At 39.7% G+C, this 21,338-nt stretch overlaps 2 protein-coding genes across 3 annotated transcripts in view; both read left to right on the top strand.

Moving 5' to 3' along the window:
- Positions 1-8,416, top strand: part of col5a3b (collagen, type V, alpha 3b) — a 38,692-nt gene extending 30,276 nt beyond the window's left edge. The window contains exons 52-66 of the mRNA XM_017424423.3: positions 255-308; positions 406-459; positions 556-609; positions 694-801; positions 891-944; positions 1,538-1,591; positions 1,677-1,784; positions 1,956-2,009; positions 2,144-2,179; positions 2,291-2,344; positions 2,508-2,829; positions 2,969-3,081; positions 3,171-3,239; positions 5,256-5,489; positions 5,574-8,416. Of these exons, the coding sequence (XP_017279912.1) occupies positions 255-308; positions 406-459; positions 556-609; positions 694-801; positions 891-944; positions 1,538-1,591; positions 1,677-1,784; positions 1,956-2,009; positions 2,144-2,179; positions 2,291-2,344; positions 2,508-2,829; positions 2,969-3,081; positions 3,171-3,239; positions 5,256-5,489; positions 5,574-5,720 (1,515 nt within the window). The 3' untranslated portion in view covers positions 5,721-8,416. The remainder of the gene's footprint in view (positions 1-254; positions 309-405; positions 460-555; positions 610-693; positions 802-890; positions 945-1,537; positions 1,592-1,676; positions 1,785-1,955; positions 2,010-2,143; positions 2,180-2,290; positions 2,345-2,507; positions 2,830-2,968; positions 3,082-3,170; positions 3,240-5,255; positions 5,490-5,573) is intronic.
- Positions 8,417-12,066: 3,650 nt separating this feature from the next.
- LOC108244227 (noelin-2-like) overlaps positions 12,067-21,338 on the top strand; it is a 39,422-nt gene continuing 30,150 nt past the window's right edge. The window contains exons 1-2 of one of the 2 annotated variants that reach the window (XM_025003598.2): positions 12,067-12,441; positions 19,301-19,450. In XM_025003598.2, coding sequence (XP_024859366.1) covers positions 12,382-12,441; positions 19,301-19,450 — 210 coding nt within the window. In that variant the 5' untranslated portion in view covers positions 12,067-12,381. Of the gene's footprint in view, positions 12,442-15,609; positions 16,625-19,300; positions 19,451-21,338 lie in introns of those variants that run through there. The other variant, XM_017430263.3, reaches the window with a different exon arrangement.

Below are 21,338 nucleotides of genomic sequence, written 5' to 3'. Positions count from 1 at the left end.
CTCCATCCAGGGTGAAGATAAAAATACAGACACACCATATATTTGCCTTTACGTATGGGACACAAACCCTCTTCTAGCGTGGTTTATTTTGGGCCCTGGAAGTTGTACAGAAACACGTATCAGCTTGATTTGTTGTAACTTTGCAGCTGTGGTTGCCCACATTCTTCCACTACGCTGTTCCTTTTTAAGACAGATGTGTTGTTTTGTTTTGTATAGTTTTTTTTTCCTGCCAACAGTTTTCCTTTCGTCATTAGGGTGTAGATGGCCTCCCAGGAACTAAAGGAGACATCGGAGATCCTGGAAAATCTGTGAGCTTCTCTTTCTACACTCCAGATTTTAACATCCTCAGCAGCTTTCGGTTTATTAACACGACAGAACTGATAATCTGATTTGATTTGTTCTCAGGGACCACCTGGACCACCAGGTGAACCCGGACCACCTGGACCTCCTGGGCGAAGGGTTGGTGTCCATTGTTGTAGTGTGTCAGCGCTTGTGTGTATTTTTTATTCCTTGTTTCATTGGGTACCAACTTCAACCTTTTTCCTGTTGCTTTAGGGCCACCTGGGGAAACCAGGGAAGGAGGGAAAATCAGGTTTGAAAGGAACAAAGGTGAGTGTTGGAGAAAAATCTTCCCTGAATATTATCTTTAGACCGGGAACAGTCTCAGAGTGTATCCAATCTTTGTCATTTCAGGGTGCTCCTGGGCTGCTGGGACCCATTGGAAAAACAGGGCCCGTAGGTGCTCAAGGGCACCCCGGGAAACCTGGTCCCCAGGGCTTGAGAGGAATCCCGGGCCCTGCAGTAAGACCATATAATGAATGCAAAGAATAAAGAATAAAGCACAAAATATATGCAGCTTTTTAATTTTTCTTTATGCGTCTTTTCGACAGGGTGAGCAGGGTTTAAATGGCCCAACGGGTCAGACAGGACCACCAGGTCCCATGGTAAGATCAATTAATGACCCATTCTTAGCAGATCAAGCAAAAGGGCAGAAAGGTTCATTTAAAATAAAAAAACAAAATGTGTGAAAAATAAAAGTTTAGCCCGATTAACTCTTAGAAGCAAGATGAGGCAGAAAATCTGGCTCTGAACAAAAAAAAACTAAAAAAAATGAAAATACATAAGCTTATTAAAAAATAGCAACAAGCTCATGTTGACTTATTTGACTAACTAATCAGTTTGTTAAAATATTTAACAAATTACCATTGTTAAAAGGTTTAGACCAGAGTTAATTAAAAAGCTGGTTTTCTTCCTGTCAGCAGGAGCTTGGCAGCCTTTTTATACTGGATTTACAATAGCTTTATTGTGCTAAACTAAGTTAGCATGCTGCTAGTTTTTAGTCATATATGCTATTGTAAGGTTGTTCTAACACCTAAACAAATTAAATGTTTAAATATTGAACTATTTTTTAAAAAAGCAAATAAAAAGAGTGAATTTAAAGGTGATGGCCTCAGCCATCTTGGTTAGGCTGATACAATACTATACAACACAATTCAGTTTGATTTAGTTTGATCTAATTATTACATCTTTTCTTCAGGGCCCACCAGGTTTACCAGGACTAAAGGGAGACCCTGGCAGGAAAGGAGACAAGGTGAGAATTTACCCCACACACAATCATTCACACTGACCTTTCATCCGATGTTTTTTTTAAAACCTTGTTCATTATGTCAATGCAGGGTCATGGTGGTTTGATAGGTCTGATAGGACCTCCAGGAGATATTGGAGAAAAGGGAGACAGAGGACTGCCAGGAAACCAGGGACGTCAAGGTCCAAAAGGAGATGAGGTGCTAAAAGCAGTCAAACACGCTCACACAAGCCTGCGTTTCCAGTTGAACATTTTGTGCAGACAAACTTGGAACCCGTATCACAGAATATATTCCTTTTAGTATCGTCCTCCAGAACATTTCCCATTTTTCCTTCATCTGACAGTTTTGTCTTCTTTTGTGTAAAACCAGGGTCCAGTCGGCCTGGCAGGTCCGCCCGGTCCTCCTGGCCTCACCGGGCTGTCTGTGAGTAAACAGGATTATTTTGGTTTTACATAACTTACAAATATATGCCCACATTTGTTATTATAAAGATTTTTGCAACAGTGTTTGTCCTGAATCTGTGTCCTTCTTCTTTCAACCTCTCTCCTCACTGGTAGGGTGCTATTGGTCAGAAGGGTTCTAAAGGAAACCAGGTACTTTTGATGTTTGTTATGGTTTTGGGTTTAACTTTTAAGGATTTGTAAATTGAACTCTAATAGCTTCACTGTTCCCCCCAAAAATGGATTATTTTGCTGTTCATTTAGGGTCCAACTGGCCCCAGAGGAGACACTGGGCCTGCAGGGCCTCCAGGACCACCAGTGAGTTTTGCTTAATGCAATTATGTTCAATAAAATTTAGATTTATTTTCATTGATGTGCTTGTTTTATAATCCATGTAGTCCCTTTAACCAAAGTGTCTGTTTTGGTCAAGTCTTCTCATTAACTGCTCCTTTTTTTTCTACCTTTTTGTTTTTCATCTTAGGGACTGCCAGCGATTGGGATTTCCCCTCTGCCAGAGCGAGGAAGGAGAAGAAGAACCCACCCTGTGGTGGATGGTGGTGCACTGGAAAATGATGAGGAGCAGGAGGCCATAGATGGAAGCGAGGAGGGATGGATACAAGGAGATCAGGCCGAGCAGGATGGCTGGACGAAGAATAAAGACGGTCAAGACATGGAAGAGGTGTTTGCTTCTCTCTCGTCGATGAAGGTGGAGGTAGAGGGTCTGCGTAACCCGCGGGGGACGTACCACAGCCCCGCCCGCACCTGCAAAGAGCTCTGGCTCCTCCACCCAGACCTCCCCAATGGTACTCCATCAGTTTATATCTTCTTTGTGTTCAGTCTGGGCTTTTTTCTTTTCTCTCAGTTTGCCTCTCTTTCTCTCCGTCTGTTTGCTTTAGGCTTTAAGATTTCTGAGCTTCTCTCCCCCTTTTTTAATTTCTGCAGGAGAGTACTGGATAGATCCCAACCAGGGTTGCCACAGAGACTCTTTCAAGGTTTTCTGTAACTTTACTGCTCAGGGAGAAACGTGCCTATACCCCGACAAGAAGTTCCAGTCGGTCAGTCCTTACAGAGTCTCTTAAGAGTTGATTTAATCTTAACATTTTATGGTCTGAGATTACTTATTTGTTTATTTGCATGTTTTCAGGTGAAATTAGCAGCTTGGAAAGGTGAAAAGGCTGGCAGCTGGTACAGTAAATTCAAGAAAGGAAAACAGGTATGATGAAAGAATGAAATGAAACCACATGAAATGTTTTTTTGTGCGTTTTGCATTAATTAGGAATATACTTCAAATGTAATTTTTTTTTTTTTTAATCACAGTTTGAATCTTTGCCTCAAATATGGGACATGAATATTTGAAGCAGCTTTTAAAAGACAGTTTAGTATTGAATTGCAATTATTTGACACTAAATTTTATAAAATATGTTTCTTTTCTCAAAGAAAAACCAGCAGACCATTTGAAAATAGAAACGGCTCCAGTGACTGAATGTATATGTCTGCAGACAGCTTTAGCTTGTTGATAGTGCATGTTTTCCAGCTTTACTTATCGGTGTAATGATGAAGAACAAAAAGCAGCAGTAATGGGGTTGAGGTGATGTTCTTGTCTTCCACAGCAGAGAGGAGATTTAGAGGTAGTTTGTTCGGACTGGCTTGTTGTTTCCATGGAGAAAATTGGTTGTATGAAAAGGCCGGAAGCCTGAACACATTTGTACGCTCGTTGTCCCACTGCAACACAGGAATACATTTATAATAGAGTGCCAGTAGGATGAAAGGCACAAATGACCTGAAAAATAGCTGTATTCATGTTAGGTTTCCACCAGTACAGGCAACATGTTATTTAGACGGAGTATACAGAGATTAAGTCTGTCAAGACAGAAAAAAATCAGATGGACTTATCTACTACTAAAAAACAAACAAACAGAACACAATTTTTTTTAGATGTTTTTGGTGAGGGTTTCTTTAGGCAAATAACTGACTGAAAATGTGTTTCTGAAGCACAAAGGCATTAGCTTCCATGATGGTGACAGCTTCTGGTCAACGGGTGAATCCATCAGTCTGAAAAGACTCTTCAATCTTATATTTCATTTTTCTTTTCTAGTTTCTTATGGTTTAGACGAACTGCCTACAGAACGTTCTAACCTAACTAACAGCATGGCTGTCAGACTGGGCCTGAGACGCCTTCTTCTTGTCTTGGTGTGAAGTGAAGTGAAGTGAAGTGAAATTTATTTATATAGCACTTTTCAGCAACAAGGCGACCCAAAGTGCTTTACAACACAGAAACAACAATCAGGTACATAATCAAATACGGATAAAAACATCATATCAAACATCATAATCAAATATAGAGATACAGAAGTAAAAACATCAATCATGTATAATCTAAATGAAATATAAGATAATCTAAATAAAATCATGGAACTAAACATATCTAAACATGAGCTAAGACTGTCAAAATAGTAGCTAAGATAATCTAAATGAAATCATGATAAAGTTAAAGCTGAACTATACAACAATTAGGAATCTAACAATATCTAAAATATGAGCTAAGATAAACTAAACTAAACTAAATGTACATGAAGGCTAAATAAGCTAACATAAACTGAAACATGATAATGCTAAACTAAAGGTACAACATGTCTAACTAATAGTACCGAAGGCTACTGAGGAAGTATGGAGGATTGATATAAACCTGCTGCTGTTATGCCTCTGAGCCACCGAGGGAGGTATGGTGACAGAGCAGAAATGATTCATGCATGTAACAATAAGCTGGTGTCGCAGTTCGAAGGTGTGATGTGATAGGAGTGATAGGTGATCTGTATTACTGTCCGGCCGCAGTATTTAGAACTGGAGACGAGCACATATACGCACTGTATGCAGAGTCCTCCACATCAGTATACACTGCACACCTGCTGTTATTTCACAGTTTCCTTTATGAAACATTTTGTTGTGGGATGTGACAGGCTTGGTTGGTGATTTATGAAGGTCCAGAGCAGAACCTTAGCAGACCTTTGTGAAAAGCCCTATAAAAACAAGGATTTCCACAAATATTTGATACTTTTGTGTTTATTTAAAGGATGAATGAGGTGTGTTGCCTTGTAATTAATTCAGTTGAAACAATGTCTGTTAAGAGCATTTAAAGGTGATATGTTTATGGGATTCAGCAGTAAATTGGACCTTATTGTACTTACATCCAAATTCATTATTTTCTCGTTTCGTTTCTCCTCTCCTTCAGTTTTCCTACTCTGGGTCTGACGGCGATTCGATCCACATTGTCCAGTTGAACTTCCTGAAGCTGCTCAGCGCCACCGCCAAGCAGACGTTCACTTACCACTGCCTCAACTCCGCCGCTTGGCTGCACACCGCCACCTACAGTCACGAACATGCACTGCGCTTCAGAGGCAGCAACGGCGAGGAGCTCACGCACGAGAACACGCACTACATCAGCGCGCTGTACGACGGGTGTCAGGTGAGCAACGCAAGCATACCACACGAGTGTGCACACACAGGCATATATTCTTTTAATCGTTTGATCCTCTTTGTCCGCCTGCAGACACGCTCGGGTCAGGAGAGGACAGTATTGGAATTTGACGCTCCGGTGTCCCACACACTCCCTGTCATTGATGTAGCCGTGTCCGATTTTGGAAAAGGGAACCAAAAGTTTGGTTTCCAAGTTGGCCCGGTTTGCTACAATGGTTAACAAAGATGGGAGAACCAATAACAGAAATAATTTAAAAGAGAAGAGCCATGGACACTTTTCACATGCAGGGTGGACACTACATTCAAGACCACATATTTATAAGTTGATGTATGTACACCAGAGTGTCCTCATTCAAACAACCAGTCTATGATGCACACATTTATGTCGTCCATCAGTCTGTCCTGAGTTCACGTTCAATGAAGTCACTTAACATGGACTTCCATGCTGTGTTATCGAGACAAACATTGACTGTTAACCCATCCTCAGAGGCACATTTCTTCTTCTTTCCTCCTTGAAGGACTAAGTTGTGCTCTTAGTTTCACTCAGTTCAGTTACTGATGCATACACTCAGTAAATCCCACATAAACATTTAGCTCAATAAATCATCAATAAACACACAAAAAACACTACATTCTAGCAGAAAACATCTAGCTCTTATTGCCATCAACAATAAGAAATTCAGGATGCTCAACTCAAAATCCTTAAACCTTGATGGGTGCTGACCATCCAGTCTGATAATAACGGAAACTCTCAGCTCTCGCAAAATTGCTTTAAAGTTACACGTCAGCAAGAGCGAACGGTTTTAGTTATTAGTTTGTTTTTGTCAAACCTCAGTTTGTTGTGTTGTTTTGTAAGTTGTTGTAATTTTGTGATTATAATTATTTTTTATATGACATACACTGATGAGCCACAACAATAAAACCAGTGACAGGCTAACTGAGAAACATTGGTTGTTCAGCAATTTTCTGCTGGGAAAACTCAAAGTGCCCCCGAACCATGATGTCACGTTAGAGATGATCGTAGCTTTCTGGGCCGATTCTGATTTCCAGTTTTTGTGAAGATCTGACCTGCGAACTCTGAGCTGGTGAATCCTAATTTCTGTTAGGGACAATAATATCTGCATACAGATTCTTTTTATTTACATTTCTGTCATGTTTGCAGTCAAAACTATTTGAGCTTTTAGCTCTCTGTCTGTGTTACTGTATTTGTACAAATAATTTTAATTTTATTGCATCTATACAGTGTTATTTTGCCACAAATGGTCACTAATTATACATATTAAGAGCAGAGGCAACATTACATTAGTGATTAGTTAGTATTGCTCACTGTAAATCTCTGTTTTTTCCTGGATGGTAAATACAGCCTGCCTCAGCTTGAAATTTTCCAACAAGCTGCCAACATTTCTAGATCCAGCATGTTCTATGACAGATACAGATTAAAGGCTTAAAAGGATAAAATAGAGCCACTTTTCTGCAATCCATGCTTCCTGTTGTCAGCTGTTGAAAAGGCACTTGGTACTTAAATGAAAACCTTCAGCCTATATGAACAGACCTACCTTTGTAAAAAAAAAAATACACTTTCCATTTTTCAAACGGTTTCCTGTTGTGCTCCATTTCATTGTTTTTTTAAACACAACAATATTTTAAAAAATAGGTACACGTATTCCTCCAGTTGTACCTTAAAGGGTCTGGGCATGGTACCTTGAACAATGGTACATTTTTGTACCTTTTGTTTGTACCTTTAAAGGTAGACTTTTTGCACCCCATGCCTATAACCTTCAAAGTGCAGCTGGAGCAACATACCAACGTACCTTTGTAGGTGCATTCCTTTATCTTGCTTCTTTTTTTTTTTTACTGTGTACATAAAATTAACTTTGAGCTTCTTCACTGTTCCACATCAAGACGTGCCGTTGCTAGGGTGAAATCGCCGCTTAGCTGTGGTGTGTTCATTGACTGGAAAAAAAATTGGATGTTTGAGTGTTAGGTGGACCGATTCCTGTCATCAGCCAATTGATTTGTGCCTTCTCAGTCGCAGTGCATCCTGCCACACTTCAAAGACTGCTCAGGAACAGGTTTAGGGCTGCTACATACTTCACAAAAAAACAAAAAAACGAGAAAATTGCTCTCTCTCTCAGGGCTGTGAGAAAAGGAATGGCATCATATTTTTCTTGCAACCTTGGTTTGGGATTTTTTTTTCAGCTTTTTCTCGACACATCATCTATGGCAGATGTTTTTTTTCTCATATGGTGTCCGACAACTATTGTGCAATTGATCAAAAGTGTCGCAGACGTTTGTACACTTCCCAGGAGTTCTGCACTTCAGTTTCTTGTAAAGTATGACATGTCCTAGCCAGGACCAACTTTGTTCCTATTCGTGCCACCTCGAGTAAATGAACCATTTCCCAGGTTTTTCTGTGGAGTATGTAACAAGCTTTAGGAGCATAACAAAGAGGTCAAGCTGCTGAAAAACCCTCCAAAATACCCAGATCACAATTTGATGGAGCATCTGACATGTTCTAAAATAGGCCACATCTTGTAGCTCACTGGAAGTGAAGGATTAGCTGCCATCTTTTCTCCCACCAGACAGAGGTCCTTTATTCATCCCCCAAACCGGTTGGACCCATTTTCAGGTCAGCCTGCCCAAGATTAGGTTGGTGGTTTTATTGTTGTGGCTGATTGATGTATAAAGGAGTGTAATTCATCATGGTGCTATTATGTAAGTCCTTGAGGAGAACAGTTTTTTGTCAAAGGGATTTGGGGCAGAACATTTTTTTTTCTATTGTGAAACAATGTTTTATATTTTGTCAATATAACAAACCAAGCTCTGATTCGTGGTTGCCTCAATGTCTTTCTTTGCAGATTTGTTTGGGGGAATTGAAAAACATATTTGAATAAAAGTACACAATGTACACTTAAGTTAATATGATGGCATTTTATTGAATGCAGTGACTAAGCAAAACCAACTCGAGATGGACGTTTCCAACATGCTTTCATCAGGGCTGCAGTTGTGAAATGAAGGTGACCGTAGAACATTTTTTTTCATGAATGGCAGGTGGTCCACTAATGTGGTCAAGAAAATAAGATTGTTAAATTAACCACAAACTGGCACATTAAAGTTTAGTCCTACAAGAAATGTTCGAAAGACCAACATGTTGTACGCAGCTGTGGAAAAAACACGCAAACGTTTGAATGTTAACATTCTTGTTAGCGTTTTAGCATGAAGCCCAAAATACCTCGAAGCATTTTGCACAAGTACAGCGTGTCGCAGAAGTGTTCTGCAGATGTGTGAGGATTTATGTTTGGTTGTAGCCGGACCCAGCTGCAGGCACACAGGAGTGAAGCACGATTATAATGAGTCAAATCAGGAAACAAATGCAAACCAGCAGAATACAAGAGGATAACAGAAAATCTAACAGAGAACGAAGAATCAACCATGAAGCAGATATACTAGGAGAGGTGAATACTGAATGACAACACATGTGCTGATTACTAATGGAAAGCAGGTGGTGTATAAGGAAACAAGGACTGTGAAGGACATCTAGTGGCAACGATTGTGGAAACAAAGGAAAATAACTAAGTAACAAAATACAAAAAAATAAAGTACTTACTTAATAAAGGTAAAAATAAACTGACAAAATGAAAAAAACAAATGAGCAGAAGACTATGAAAAACATACTGAACCATTTCCTGATAGTATTTGAAAGGAGGAGAAATTAAAATAAAAAATAAAATGCACATTCAGATATTTTTGTAGGATCTAATTTCCCTTTGTGTCGTCTTTAAAAAAATATGTTTTTCACCACTAAAGTTTCCGTTAAAGAGCACAACGGATGTTTCTTCTGTACCTGAATTTTTGTTCACATGAAATTTGTTTTATTAATTAGTGAAACTGCTTTATGTGTAGTGTTATAATTTTATATTCAGTGGGCAGCTCAAGCATGCAAGATTGATGCTACACCTTCTGAATTTGCTTGTTTTTTGTCATTTTAACCCACTCAGATCTTCTCTGCCTGCTCATGTGTTTAACCTGACCTGCTGGAGGAACATTTCCAACACTGGTGAAACTTTAATGAGAGGAAGAACAGTTCGCTCGTCCCCGAGTGTTTAGCTGCTAATGGTGTGGCACGAAGGTTAGTCACATTGTGTTTGACTGAAGTCAGAGTGGCAGGGTATATCTGCTCTCTCGTGGCCCAGTGAGCATCGGGACAAGCACGCTTTAATATTTCATTCTTCATCGGCTTGCCAGCTGCAGATAATGTCATCGCCAATTACAACAAGCACAGGTTGTTTCTGTCTGTTGATTTTAAGCCACTTGATGACTGCGGGCCTAAGGTTGGTCAAATAAATACTAAATATTCATGGAAAAAGGATCATGCAGTCATCAAGCATTACTGAATAGCATTTTTAAGACGTTGATGAGTGTGATTGCAACTTAGAGGCATCGTTTTCGAACAATTCTCTCTTTCTGTGTGTTGAAGTTGAACCTTTATTTATTATATAATATACAATGTAATACTCTTTGCTTCAAATGCACCGAAAACTTTAAAGTTTGTTGTGAATTTTGAGAAATGTTATATGTTTAGATCAGGTTTTTACAGTTTGAACGGATGTGATTTTTATTGCAGGGCTCTCATGTTCCACTCAGTTCCCGCTTTTCACATGTTGTCACTTCGGCTCCGTTGTTTTTGTGCAATGGGGAAAAAAAATTTATGAGCATCGGCAAAGTTTTAGATTTCTGACAGCCCAAAAAAAAAAAGAAAAAGAGAAATAGCCAAATTAAAATTTAAAAGTAAAGTTATTGTTATTGTATTTTATTGTGTGTTTAGCTTCATAACAGGGTGACACAAGGTCTCTCTGTAGTTGTGTTGCTGCAGGCCTGTTGAGGACATCCCATGGTGCACGGAGCAGCTCTCTGTTTAAATTATTGCTTTCATTACCTTTGTGTTTTTCCCTTTTCTTTTTCCTTAACTCTGATTCTGATTCTTTGTTAAAATAACGTTCTTCTCTGCTAACATCTGCCTTCCTGAGGGATGGCAGATGTTAGCAGATGGACGGGGGACTGAATCTAAATTATGAGTTAGTGTGAGCTTTGTTTCCACAGCTACACTACTTTATTTGAATCTGTGTCTTAAGAATACAGTTACATTATTAATACTTTGTAACTGAATGAAATTAGAGTGAATATGGTTACATAGGGTTGAACAGGATATTAATGATATTGATTTTGACTATGTCTAACTGAATTTGTATTGTTTGCCTTGTCTGAAAAAAAAACTGAAGGTGGTGTAAAACTATATAAAACCATGTTTTTATGAACCACTTTAACATTTTTTAGACAGGAGTTGTTTTAAGATGGCAGGGTCCACTTTGGCCTCGGTCTCGCTCAGACTCTCTGTTAGCTCATCGGTCCAGTCAGAATTAAATTTCTGTTTCTTGAGACTGTGGTCGTTTAAAGAGTTGTCTGCAACATAAGATATTATTTGTTCATGGCCTTTCCACAGAACCCCACTTCAAAAGAATTATTACTCGTCCTGAAGGAAACAAAATGTAGGTCTCCTCTGAAGTCAGCAGTATCTTCAGTCATCACATGAAGTCACTTTCTTGCTACTTTGCATTAAAACCCATTTATCTCCTCGCTGGGTTTAATCTGAGATGATTGCCCCTTTAATTATTTACAGAAAGGAGAGCGCTGTGGAGCATTTGCTGCCAAAGCAGTGAACACATGCTGAGGAGGTGGGTGTTGTCCACACCGAACTAAATCAATTTTTGTTTTCAGTGACATTAAATGATTGTTCTGCATTCATTTTCAGTATTTAATCTTTACAAAAGAGGCAAACAATATACATTATGTAATCAATCTTGCTGCTCTTATTGACTAAACGTGTAAAATGTCAGACACTGTAAACGTTTTACAACTTTGAGTCACAGGTCGCAGTTATTCATTAAATAACTGACCTTAAGGAGAGGCTGCAGACGGAGATGGAAAACAGACACAGATTGAACGGTCAGAGAAAATCTTACAGTCTGTTACTTTTTGTTTTACATTTATTGAAAATTTCTGTCTGCAGTTTTTACAGGCCAACAGTTTTCAGTCTGTATTTTTCCACACGTGAAGCACTTTTCACTTCACGCTCAGGTTCTCTACCAGAGGCCTGGGAGCTTCAGGGTTCTGCTCAGCATCTCAGCCGTTCCTCAGGCTGCGCTCCTCTGGGCAGAGATGTCTGAGGTTGTTCCTAGGATCTGTTGGAGCCACTCCTTCAGGTTGGGAGGCACAGCCCCAAATGCGCCGATGACCACCGGCACCACTGAGGTTACTGTCTAATCTTTGTTAGGTGACTGAGATTAAATTACGACATGAAATCAGGCCATGGTAGGCAGATAAATATTACAAAAAACAAGCTTTTCACTTAATTGCAGGACTCTGGAAGCTATACAAGTTGAATTCTTTAGCACAGAAAAGTCATGAGTGACACCAACCCCGTCTCCAACTTTAAATAAAAAATTAGAAAGTAGCTTCAGGCGAAGAACAGAGCTGTCTCGCATGCAGTCTGCCAGTCACAAGTTCACCCACACGCTCGTTTTATTCACCGGTCCTGTGCTGGTGTAACGAATAATCATCCTTTTTCTCCAACTCCTCCTTCTTCATGCCTCTCCTTCAACATTCTCCAGGACCGATGCCGTCTCCGGACTCTGTCTGAGCGTCTCTCCTCATCGTGCAGCAGACAGCAGGACTCCTCTGCTCTCCCACAGCCAGAGGCGACTCGCAGTCAGTCCGTGACCTCTGGGCTAATGAAGGAAGGAGCGCGGTCCAGAGGCGGACCTGAAGGCAGGTTTTCTTTATGCCTGGTTTGATTGTCACAGGATAGAGAGACAGGGATAGTGATGGGTCCAGCTGAAGCCTTCTGGGTCCTGCAGCTGGTCTTTACCGTCAGCTCCTGTGAGGTAAGTCAGATTAAGGGGAGTCCTTTTATTTAGGAGCACATTTGAAAACAATAAATCTTCACTTAAATGCACTACAACTAAAAGAATAAGAGTTTAACAACATATAGAAAACATGTCAAAGTTAGAGCTATTTGTCGAAGCAAAGTGTATCTGGGAAACTAATATCAAAAAGATTTAGTTTAGATCAGATAACTTTTTAATGAAGTTCAGTTTTGTTCTGTTTTCTCTCTAATTTATTGGAGGTGACTTTAATAACAACAACAACAAACTTGTTACGGAAGCTTGCAGCTGTCTTTTTGAAATACCAGCCGTTAAATCGTTGTTCTATTTGCATTTTTATTTATATTTTTTTGCCAAGAACTTGTCTTGTTGAAGCAATTCAGAGGCATTCAGCCACAAACTCTCTGACCAGTTTTTTAAAAAGAAATGTGTCTAATATTAAATATTAGATGGATTCACAGAAATAAACAGTCCAGTTAAAGTTCACTGCCAAAGGTTTTTAAAACCAAACTTTTCAATCTTTTGCTAATTATTTTATTGTATTTTTCTCAGTTGTACTGCACTTAAACAAATCAATATCTTCTGTTTTTAGGGGTCCAATCAGCAAAGTTACATAAACCATAATGTTTATGTTTACATTCAGCTTTTTCTTTTCCTTAAACTAAATGTATTTGACCAACAAAATCCATAAGATCAACTCAAGAGGACTAAACTCCAGGAACTGCAGAGAAAACAGACACGTTTGGCCTAAAGGCAAAATTCCTGCATTTTAATTTCTGAAATCTTTTGCAGTTTAATCAAATTGTCCTCCTGTTTTGAATTAAAACTGTTTTCAGGGATTTTTGTAACTCTTTTGTCTGCTGAATTCTCTCTCTCTCGCAAAATATTCAGTTCATGTTATTACTCATATAGGTATACCTCTTTTTAAATAAAATCAGCAGGAACTACTTTTGCAAATGAGGAAAGTCTGTATCTCTTGATATAATGAGGTATTTTCTGCAGAATTGGGTTTGTATAATTTAAGATCATGATTCAGTTGAGCTGTAAAATTCGGCAACGATTGACAGAACTTTTGTTATTAAAATTATTGCATTTCAAAAAGCAAAAGAACCTTTACTTAAAACTTATATCATACATTTCTCAGTACAGTTAGACTTTTTTCTAAAATTTCCTACTGGAATACAGTGCAAACTCAAATATTTATGAATGCATAACAATATGGGAACTATATCAATAACTGGCAGATAAATGCTTTAAAATAAAATATCAGCCAGACCTGGTAACGGTGGATAAAGAATTATAAGCCGTTTTGAAATGGCTTGTGTTTGTGTGACTCGTTGTTCTGTCTGTTAGCAAAATGTCTTTTAAACCGTCGAGCAGATTTTAATAAAACTCTCAGAAAATAGTGACTGAATGTACGTCTACAACTGAACAACTTTTGGAGTCATTTCGATAAAACATGGCCACCACAGCTAATCGTTCTTAGCCAACACCAAAAAGGCTGTAACTCAGTGAAATTTTCAGATACTGACCTAAAGTTTGGTGTGGTAGTAGCTGAAAGTCATCCCCAACATAAACTCAGAATGCCAACAAATCAGGCAAGATCTCTGAACAAAACATTTGTGTTAACTTTTAGAGTCAAACCTATGTGTCTGTTAGCAAAATATCTAATGAACCACTGAACAGACTTCAATGAAACCCTCAGAAAATAATGATTGGATGTACGTCTAAAACTGATTAACTGTTGGAGTTAACTCAAATCAAGATTGACCTCAGAATACCCAAACAATGGTTATAACTTGTCAGTTTTACAGACACGGAGGTTGAATTTGGTGTGGTAGTAGCTGAGAGTAATCTCCAGCATCATTTGAGATCTTTGTTTAAAACCATGGCACGCAGGGCAATGGGTGATAGCCAGTCTTTGAAGGAATGCTAGTTATTTTTTCTCATTTTTCCAGTCTTTTGTTCTGTGACATTTCCCAGCGATGGAGCTGTTTGAGTCAATGATCATAACTACCCGTCCAAAGGACGGCGTTTCGCAGCTACTTCTCAGCTGTCCTGCTGGCTCTGACGTTCCTCCCCATCTCCTGATGATTGTGTTACCTCTAAGTGCTGCTGATTGAAATATTCATGTCAGTTCAGAGAGCTTGCCGAAGGGCATTTTATTTATAATCCATGTTTCCTGCAGGCTCTTGACTGAAACTAAAAACTGTGAGCTTGTTCCTGCTGAGCAGAACAAAGGCACAATAAAGTATTCATTGGGGGTTAGCTGAATTGTTAAAAATTATGTGATCGCTTCAGACATAAACCCGGAGGAGTCGAGCTCTTCCCCGGCAGTAAACTCTTCCTTGGCCAACCATCGACAAATTAATACATCGTCATCTGAATGATTATTTTATTTTTTTAGGTTACTTGTTAGTTCTCAGTGTGTTCGTATTAAAAAAACAGACTAAATTAAATGTGTTTGAATTTATCTTGTGCTTTCAAAGGGATAGTGTGGTCATTTTTGAAGTGAAGTTAAATCAATTAGTTGCCAATGGTTACCACCCATATATAGGGTGAAAAGTGTAGTGGTTAAATATTACTTAATGTAGCGTTCTTTCACACCAGCATGCTGTTTTGGGGAAAGCAATGCTTTATAAGCCTGAAAAACAATAAAAACGAGCCTTTGTTTCGCTAGCCTGGATGAAAACATGTCCTCTTTTTCTGCACACTCTGTGCTCTGTGACTGATAAGATATTAACTATTGATAACTATTTGACAGGACATCACTTCAAAACTGACCAGATTCTTTTTTTTTTTTGTCTCCTGTTGGCCAGGTCGTTACTGAAAATGAGAATTTGTTCTCAGCTGACTTACGTGGTTAAATAAAGGTCTTATTGGAAGCAAATCTGCGTAAGATAAAAGGTAACTTTAACAAAATAATATAAATGGCTTTTTCTCCTTGGATAAAATACCAGTTTTCTTTCTTCTGTACCAGTTCACCAGTGTCCATCTCAAGTGAGGTAAAACTGGAAGCTCAGAAATATAAATAAATCTAATTTGCAAGCTAGGACCTTTTGCTCTGGACTTCCTGAACAAGAAAACAGAGAGTGCAATGCATAGATGTTATTTTTGCAATCTGTCACATCTCTAAAGGCATGCAAGACTCAGAAAAGGTGTCTTTGTTGCGTACTTGATTGGCAGGTTCTGATGACCACATGGTGGCAGTGTTGCATCAACTTGTGCCAATACACTCACACACACACACACACACAGATAAGGGACTAGTCGATCCAGAGCATTATGGACTCATTTAGGCATGTATTCAATAAAAAGGGGAATCAGGAGCACAGAAAGGAAAGCAAAGGCTTGTCTGCACTACAGCTGGGTGAGAAAGAGAAAATTGGAGGTCAGAAAGAAAGATAAAATGAATGTGATCTTAAAAAAAAGAGAGTGGTGAACGAATGTTGACTGGATGTTGAATGAATGTGGGGGCTTTTAAAAACAACTTTGAGTGATATCTAATGCTGTCATTGATCAAATACTGTTAAAGAGGAGATTTAGCTGCGGGGAAGAAGAAGTTAAGTGATTAAGTGGGAGTCTGAGTGAGAGCCGGAGGGGTGTGTCTGAGAGAGAGCGAGAGAGGAAGCAGGGAGAAGCAGAGAGTTGGAGGATAAAAGAGAGAACAGCTCTGGCTCAATCACAACGTCTCTCTGCCAGACGAAGGAAGGAGTCCAGGACACACACACACACACACACACACACACACATTTAAAGCAGCTGTTTCTGGGAGCATCTCCTGCAGCCTGAGCTGCAGCTCTGGATGTTTGGACTTGATGCATCTTTACCTGGAGGCACCCGGAGTGGCTTTTGTGTCAGGATTTATCCTCTAACTTGCAGCCGTGTTGGAGAGGAGACTTCAGCTGTGAGAAAATCGCTCCAGTTCCCATCGACAGTGTCCTACCTGTAGCATCATGCTGTTTTTGGGATGACTTTGGTCTGTGTGTGAGAGCACAGCAGAGTTTTTAAACGTGTGTATGGGTGTGTGACTTCCAAGATGACAGTTCCCATGTTGAAGATCGGTGCTGTGCTCAGCACCATGGCTATGGTAACCAACTGGATGTCCCAGACCCTGCCTTCGCTGGTTGGACTCAACGGAACCGTCATCTCCTCCGAGGGGACTCACGAGCGCATCATTAGTGTATGTATGCTCACACACACAGTGGATGAGGATCTATTTTGCCATTTAAACCGTATATTTTTTTGTTGAGCTGCTTTACAAAAGGTTTTGAACTATTCAGTGAAGGATAATATCATTATTTGTTTTACTGCTGTGTGGTACATAAACACCCACTCGCAATGCAAATAGTTGAATAAGCTCTCTAATGGGATTATTATTCATGAGATAAATGTTTCCCTTTTCAATTGGGGCAATAAATAGAACCACAAATGAAGTTAAGAATCCGGATATCAACAGATTCAGAAATGTTAAGCACACACACCGCTGCACAAATGGGTAATAGGATTGCTGTGTCTTAGACTTGCTGGAGTGATATTTCTCCTGGGGAGGGCTGACTCACCCATGGGACAACCAGCGATTTGTTGCCTTAGCAACACCCTGGCAACCCCGGACATGGAGCTGCTGGTCCACTGCACACATGAGCATCCTAAACAAACCTGCACATGTGTGCCAGTGGTTGTGTGTTCGTGGTTCTGACTCATCTTTCTACACAGCTCTGCATTAAGGTGAGGACAAATCAATCCAGGCTGCGTGGACCAAATAAATTTAGGTGCGTCCTCCGAAAATGACGAATGTGTGATTATGTGTGCGTTTGTGTGTGTTTGGGCTTTGCACGATTTGGCTCGAGAAGGACTCCTCGTCTGATAGGTATTGGTACTTTGCAAGTTCAGCAAAGTACAAGCAGTCTCATGCAAGCAGACGCCCACACACAAACACACAGGATGAGGACAGATGGAGATGCTAGAGGGGAAGTTGTGCTACTTGAGAGCCATGTTTATTCACAGTTTATTGACAGAAATTGTAAGCTGTTGTGTTTCTGTAAACTCATTCTGGGGCATGGAGCAAAGCGGTTGTTAGCAATGTTAATACTCTGGGATAATAATGTAAAATAGGCTGACAAAATGTTTGCTTATTAGCAATTTGCTAAATGAAGCCATCCTTGTATTTGCAGTGATCTTTTCTCCATTGTGTAAAATAAGCCTTATAGTGTCTTATATCTTCCACTTTCTAAATACAATTGGCAGAAGACACAAGCAGTGTTTGTATTCTTATCCCATCTATGGCTTACACTTATAAATCACATCTCCTCCTGTTGACCTTATTGAAAATGGCTGTTTTTGTCAACCTACCAAGCCCAGATGACTGTTTATTCAGATGTTTCCCTGCAGGCCTTCACATTCTGCTCTTGGTGTTCGTTGCACGTCTTCGTCCTCCCAGCTTCTTCCTCAGTGGTTATTCTTTTTCATTTTTAGGTTTGTAGAGCGGCTTCACCGCCACCTGACAGGTTGGTGAGCGTCTCATTGAGCTCCACAGCTCAGCTGCTTTGTTCTGAAATGTTAACAGAAAGTAGGTCAAAGTGAGACTTCAGTGAAATGTCACCACAAAAAGCTTGTGTTCTCACGTGTTCTCCACGGCGATGTTTTATGATTCTGCTTCAGATGAACAATTTGCTGTCGTCTGAGGAAAGCATGACGGGGTCTGATATGAGATCCAAAAATAAACTGAATGACAACCAAATGAAAGATAATTAGATGTGGCAGCATCTGTGCAGCCTTAAAATTCACCTTAAGAGCCAAACTGTCGATGGTGTAAAGGCTTATAAAAAAGCTTTTACTTTCTGATGATAACTTGCTGTTAGCAAAGTAAAACATATTGAAATTAACATTCCTTGAATAAATGCATGTCAGCCTCTGCCTTGTGGCCAAAGTTTTAAACCAAGATCTTGTACAATCTGTTAGCGCTCAAAGTGTGTGTTGGGAATGACTCTTAGCTGCTATGACACCAAATTATAGCTCACTGTCTGTAAAATTGACCGAGTTTTAGCCAGATTTGTGTTTGCTATGGTTGACAAGCTGTGGCGGCCATCTTGAATCAGGGTGACTCCGGAAGTTAATCAGTTGTGGACATGACATTCAGTGGTTACTTTCTGGGAGTTTCTGAAGTTTGTCTCGTTGTTCACAAGATATTTTGTCAACTGCCTGACAGATAAACACTTAAGTTAATGCACACACACACACACACACATACACACAAGCACGCAGGCAATTCCATTATTGCATGCCTTTCATGGCTGTGGGCAAAAATAAAAGGAGAGTTTGGAGTTCTCATTTTTCAGTTCCAGTGAATTCAACATTACTTTGAGTTAAACCATATTAAAGTTAAAGATGAGGAATCACAGTTCCCTTCACTGTTACACTTTAAATCTAAACCACTAACTAAATTTTATACTTTCAAACCTAGAGTGTTCAGAAAAAGCAGCAGGGTTTGGTGTTTTTTAAGTTTTTTTAATTATGAATGTCCTTGGTCACCCACTTATATCCTGCCAAGCACCTATTGTCACCTTTATCTACTTATTAACACTGTATGGCAGTATGAGGAAAAAGATGGTACAAACGCAGCATCATTTTCATAAAGGGACCTTCCAATTGGGGACACTGTAAAAGGCTGAAATGCAATCAAAAACAATATTGGACTGAATATAAATAACGGTTGTGTGCCCAGAAATATGAGCTGCTGAAATGAAAAGAGCACAACGTGTGATTTTATTTTGAGCTTCGCTTGTTTTTTTGTTGATCCTCTGCTCGGCTGATATCTTCCTGCAGTGACTTCATTAACACTAAGCCTGTTTGTGTGCAGGGTTTGTACCCGGACTCAGAGGAAGGCTGGCAGGTGTACAGCACGGCCTCAGATCCTGACGGCAGGTGTGTCTGCACGGTCGTCGCACCTGCCCGAAACCTATGCAAACGAGACCCTCGGAATCGACAGCTTCGCCTGCTGACAGAACAGGTGTGTGTGTGTGTGTGTTTGTGGTTGAGTGATTCCTGAGCTCATCACGGTTTGATTCAGTGGTCAGCATTGTAATGCAGCGAAGGTGTAGAGACAGATGCAGCACACTGGAATAAAATATAAACTGGGCTGTCTCTTTGTTTGGACACTTGTAGATACAAACATGAGCAGCACACACACACACACACACACACACTCAGAGACAGGCTTCACTGACAGATGTATCGCTGCTCTCTCAGTAGCTGCATCCTCCACTGACTGACAGTCACTCGGCATGCTCAGAAGATTTTTCCACCCGGAATAAACCGTGATAGATGGGTGAGAAAGAAGCAATTTGTTGGACACCACACGATGAGGCTCACTTTATGATCATGTGCACTTTGGTTTCTATGTCAATGTGTGTGTGCACATGTGTGCTTATATGGGAATATGCATCTGGCTGCGTAAGCACGTTTCTCTGTGCATGTATCCCAAAAGAGAAATAAAAATGATTTGTGACTGAAACTGGTGAATTATTGAACACCGGGAGCCCAGCAAACATTTCCTCAAAGCATGCACTGTTATAAGGGGTCACACATCAGAATATAGGCTCACTGTATTCTGCCTGAAGCAACGGAGAGCCACAGCACACCACTGCTTACGTCACAATGGTTTTAACTCTTTTTTTTCTTTTTCCCCATTTGCAGCTTATGTTTTATTCTTTTCACACAGAGAGGAGGTGGGAGATGAACACAATCAGAAATCATTCACTCTTCTTTCTCTCAGCTCTGGTTCTGTTGGGATGCTTGTGTGTTTATGAATCTTAATTAGCTCAGCGTGTGTCTGGAAGTGACACCCAGATCCTGCTGAGAGTGGGAATGATGTGTGTCTGTGTGTGTGTTTGGTGATTTGTCTGCTCTTCTCTGGCCTCTGCAGCTTCGTATACAGCAGGAGATGAGTGGGTGGGTTTGTTTGTTTCTGTATCACTTCTGGATTCACAACTCACTATCTGGGTCAATTTTATAATGTTTTTTTTTTCCCACCTTTTTTTTTATTTTGGTTTCAAAACAGATTTGATGCATCTGTTAGTATCCCTGGACTGCTAACGAGCAGCAATGTGGGAGTGTTTGCTGCTTTAAACACGAACATACACTGAGGAAACCTTGTTTTAATGAACCTAACAGGATACTTCTTAAAAAAATAATAAATATAGATGTTAGTCATCTTATTCTTAAGGCACATGATGAGAAAATCAATCTCTGAAACCTTAAATGTTTTTAGTTGTGCAGGTGGAGGGGGAAAAACTCAACTGAAAGGAATGCACTATTTTATGATATGATAAATATTGGATAAAAAAAAATGCTTTTATAATGAGTTTCAATAGGTCGATTTTTCCCCGAAGGAACTCTAAAGGGTGGTAAAATGATGGCGAGTCAACGGGAGCTTTTGGAAACAAATCCCACAATGTAAAAAGATTTTTGAAAGACTTTAAGGATTTGTCACAAATGGTCCTGTTGATTGACAAAACGAAATAAATAAATAAAACACAAACAAAAATTAATATGTGGTGGATTTTCCTCAAAAGACCTTTTAAGGGTAAAGCTTCTGGAATGACCTTCCCAAAGGCCCAACCTCAACCCAATGGAAAATTTGTTGACCATGCTTTAAAACCTGGTCTGTGCCAGGAAACCAACCAGTTAAAATAAACTCTACCAATAGATGTGGTCGAATATCCAGCAGGAATTATACCAGCAGCTTGTTGATGGATAAAAAAAAGCCTGTGGTTGAAGTGCAACCTACCGAGGGACTTTTAACCAAATATTAGTGGAGTTTATGTATGTATTAGGGTCTGTATGTATAATTTTGACTCACTGTGGGTTAGAGAAAAAACACGATAAATTCATACTTT

This window comes from Kryptolebias marmoratus, linkage group LG3, assembly GCF_001649575.2.
Source record: "Kryptolebias marmoratus isolate JLee-2015 linkage group LG3, ASM164957v2, whole genome shotgun sequence".
NCBI lineage: Eukaryota > Metazoa > Chordata > Actinopteri > Cyprinodontiformes > Rivulidae > Kryptolebias > Kryptolebias marmoratus.
Note: the sequence above shows the minus strand (reverse complement) of the source record. Positions and strands in the feature narration are given on the sequence as shown.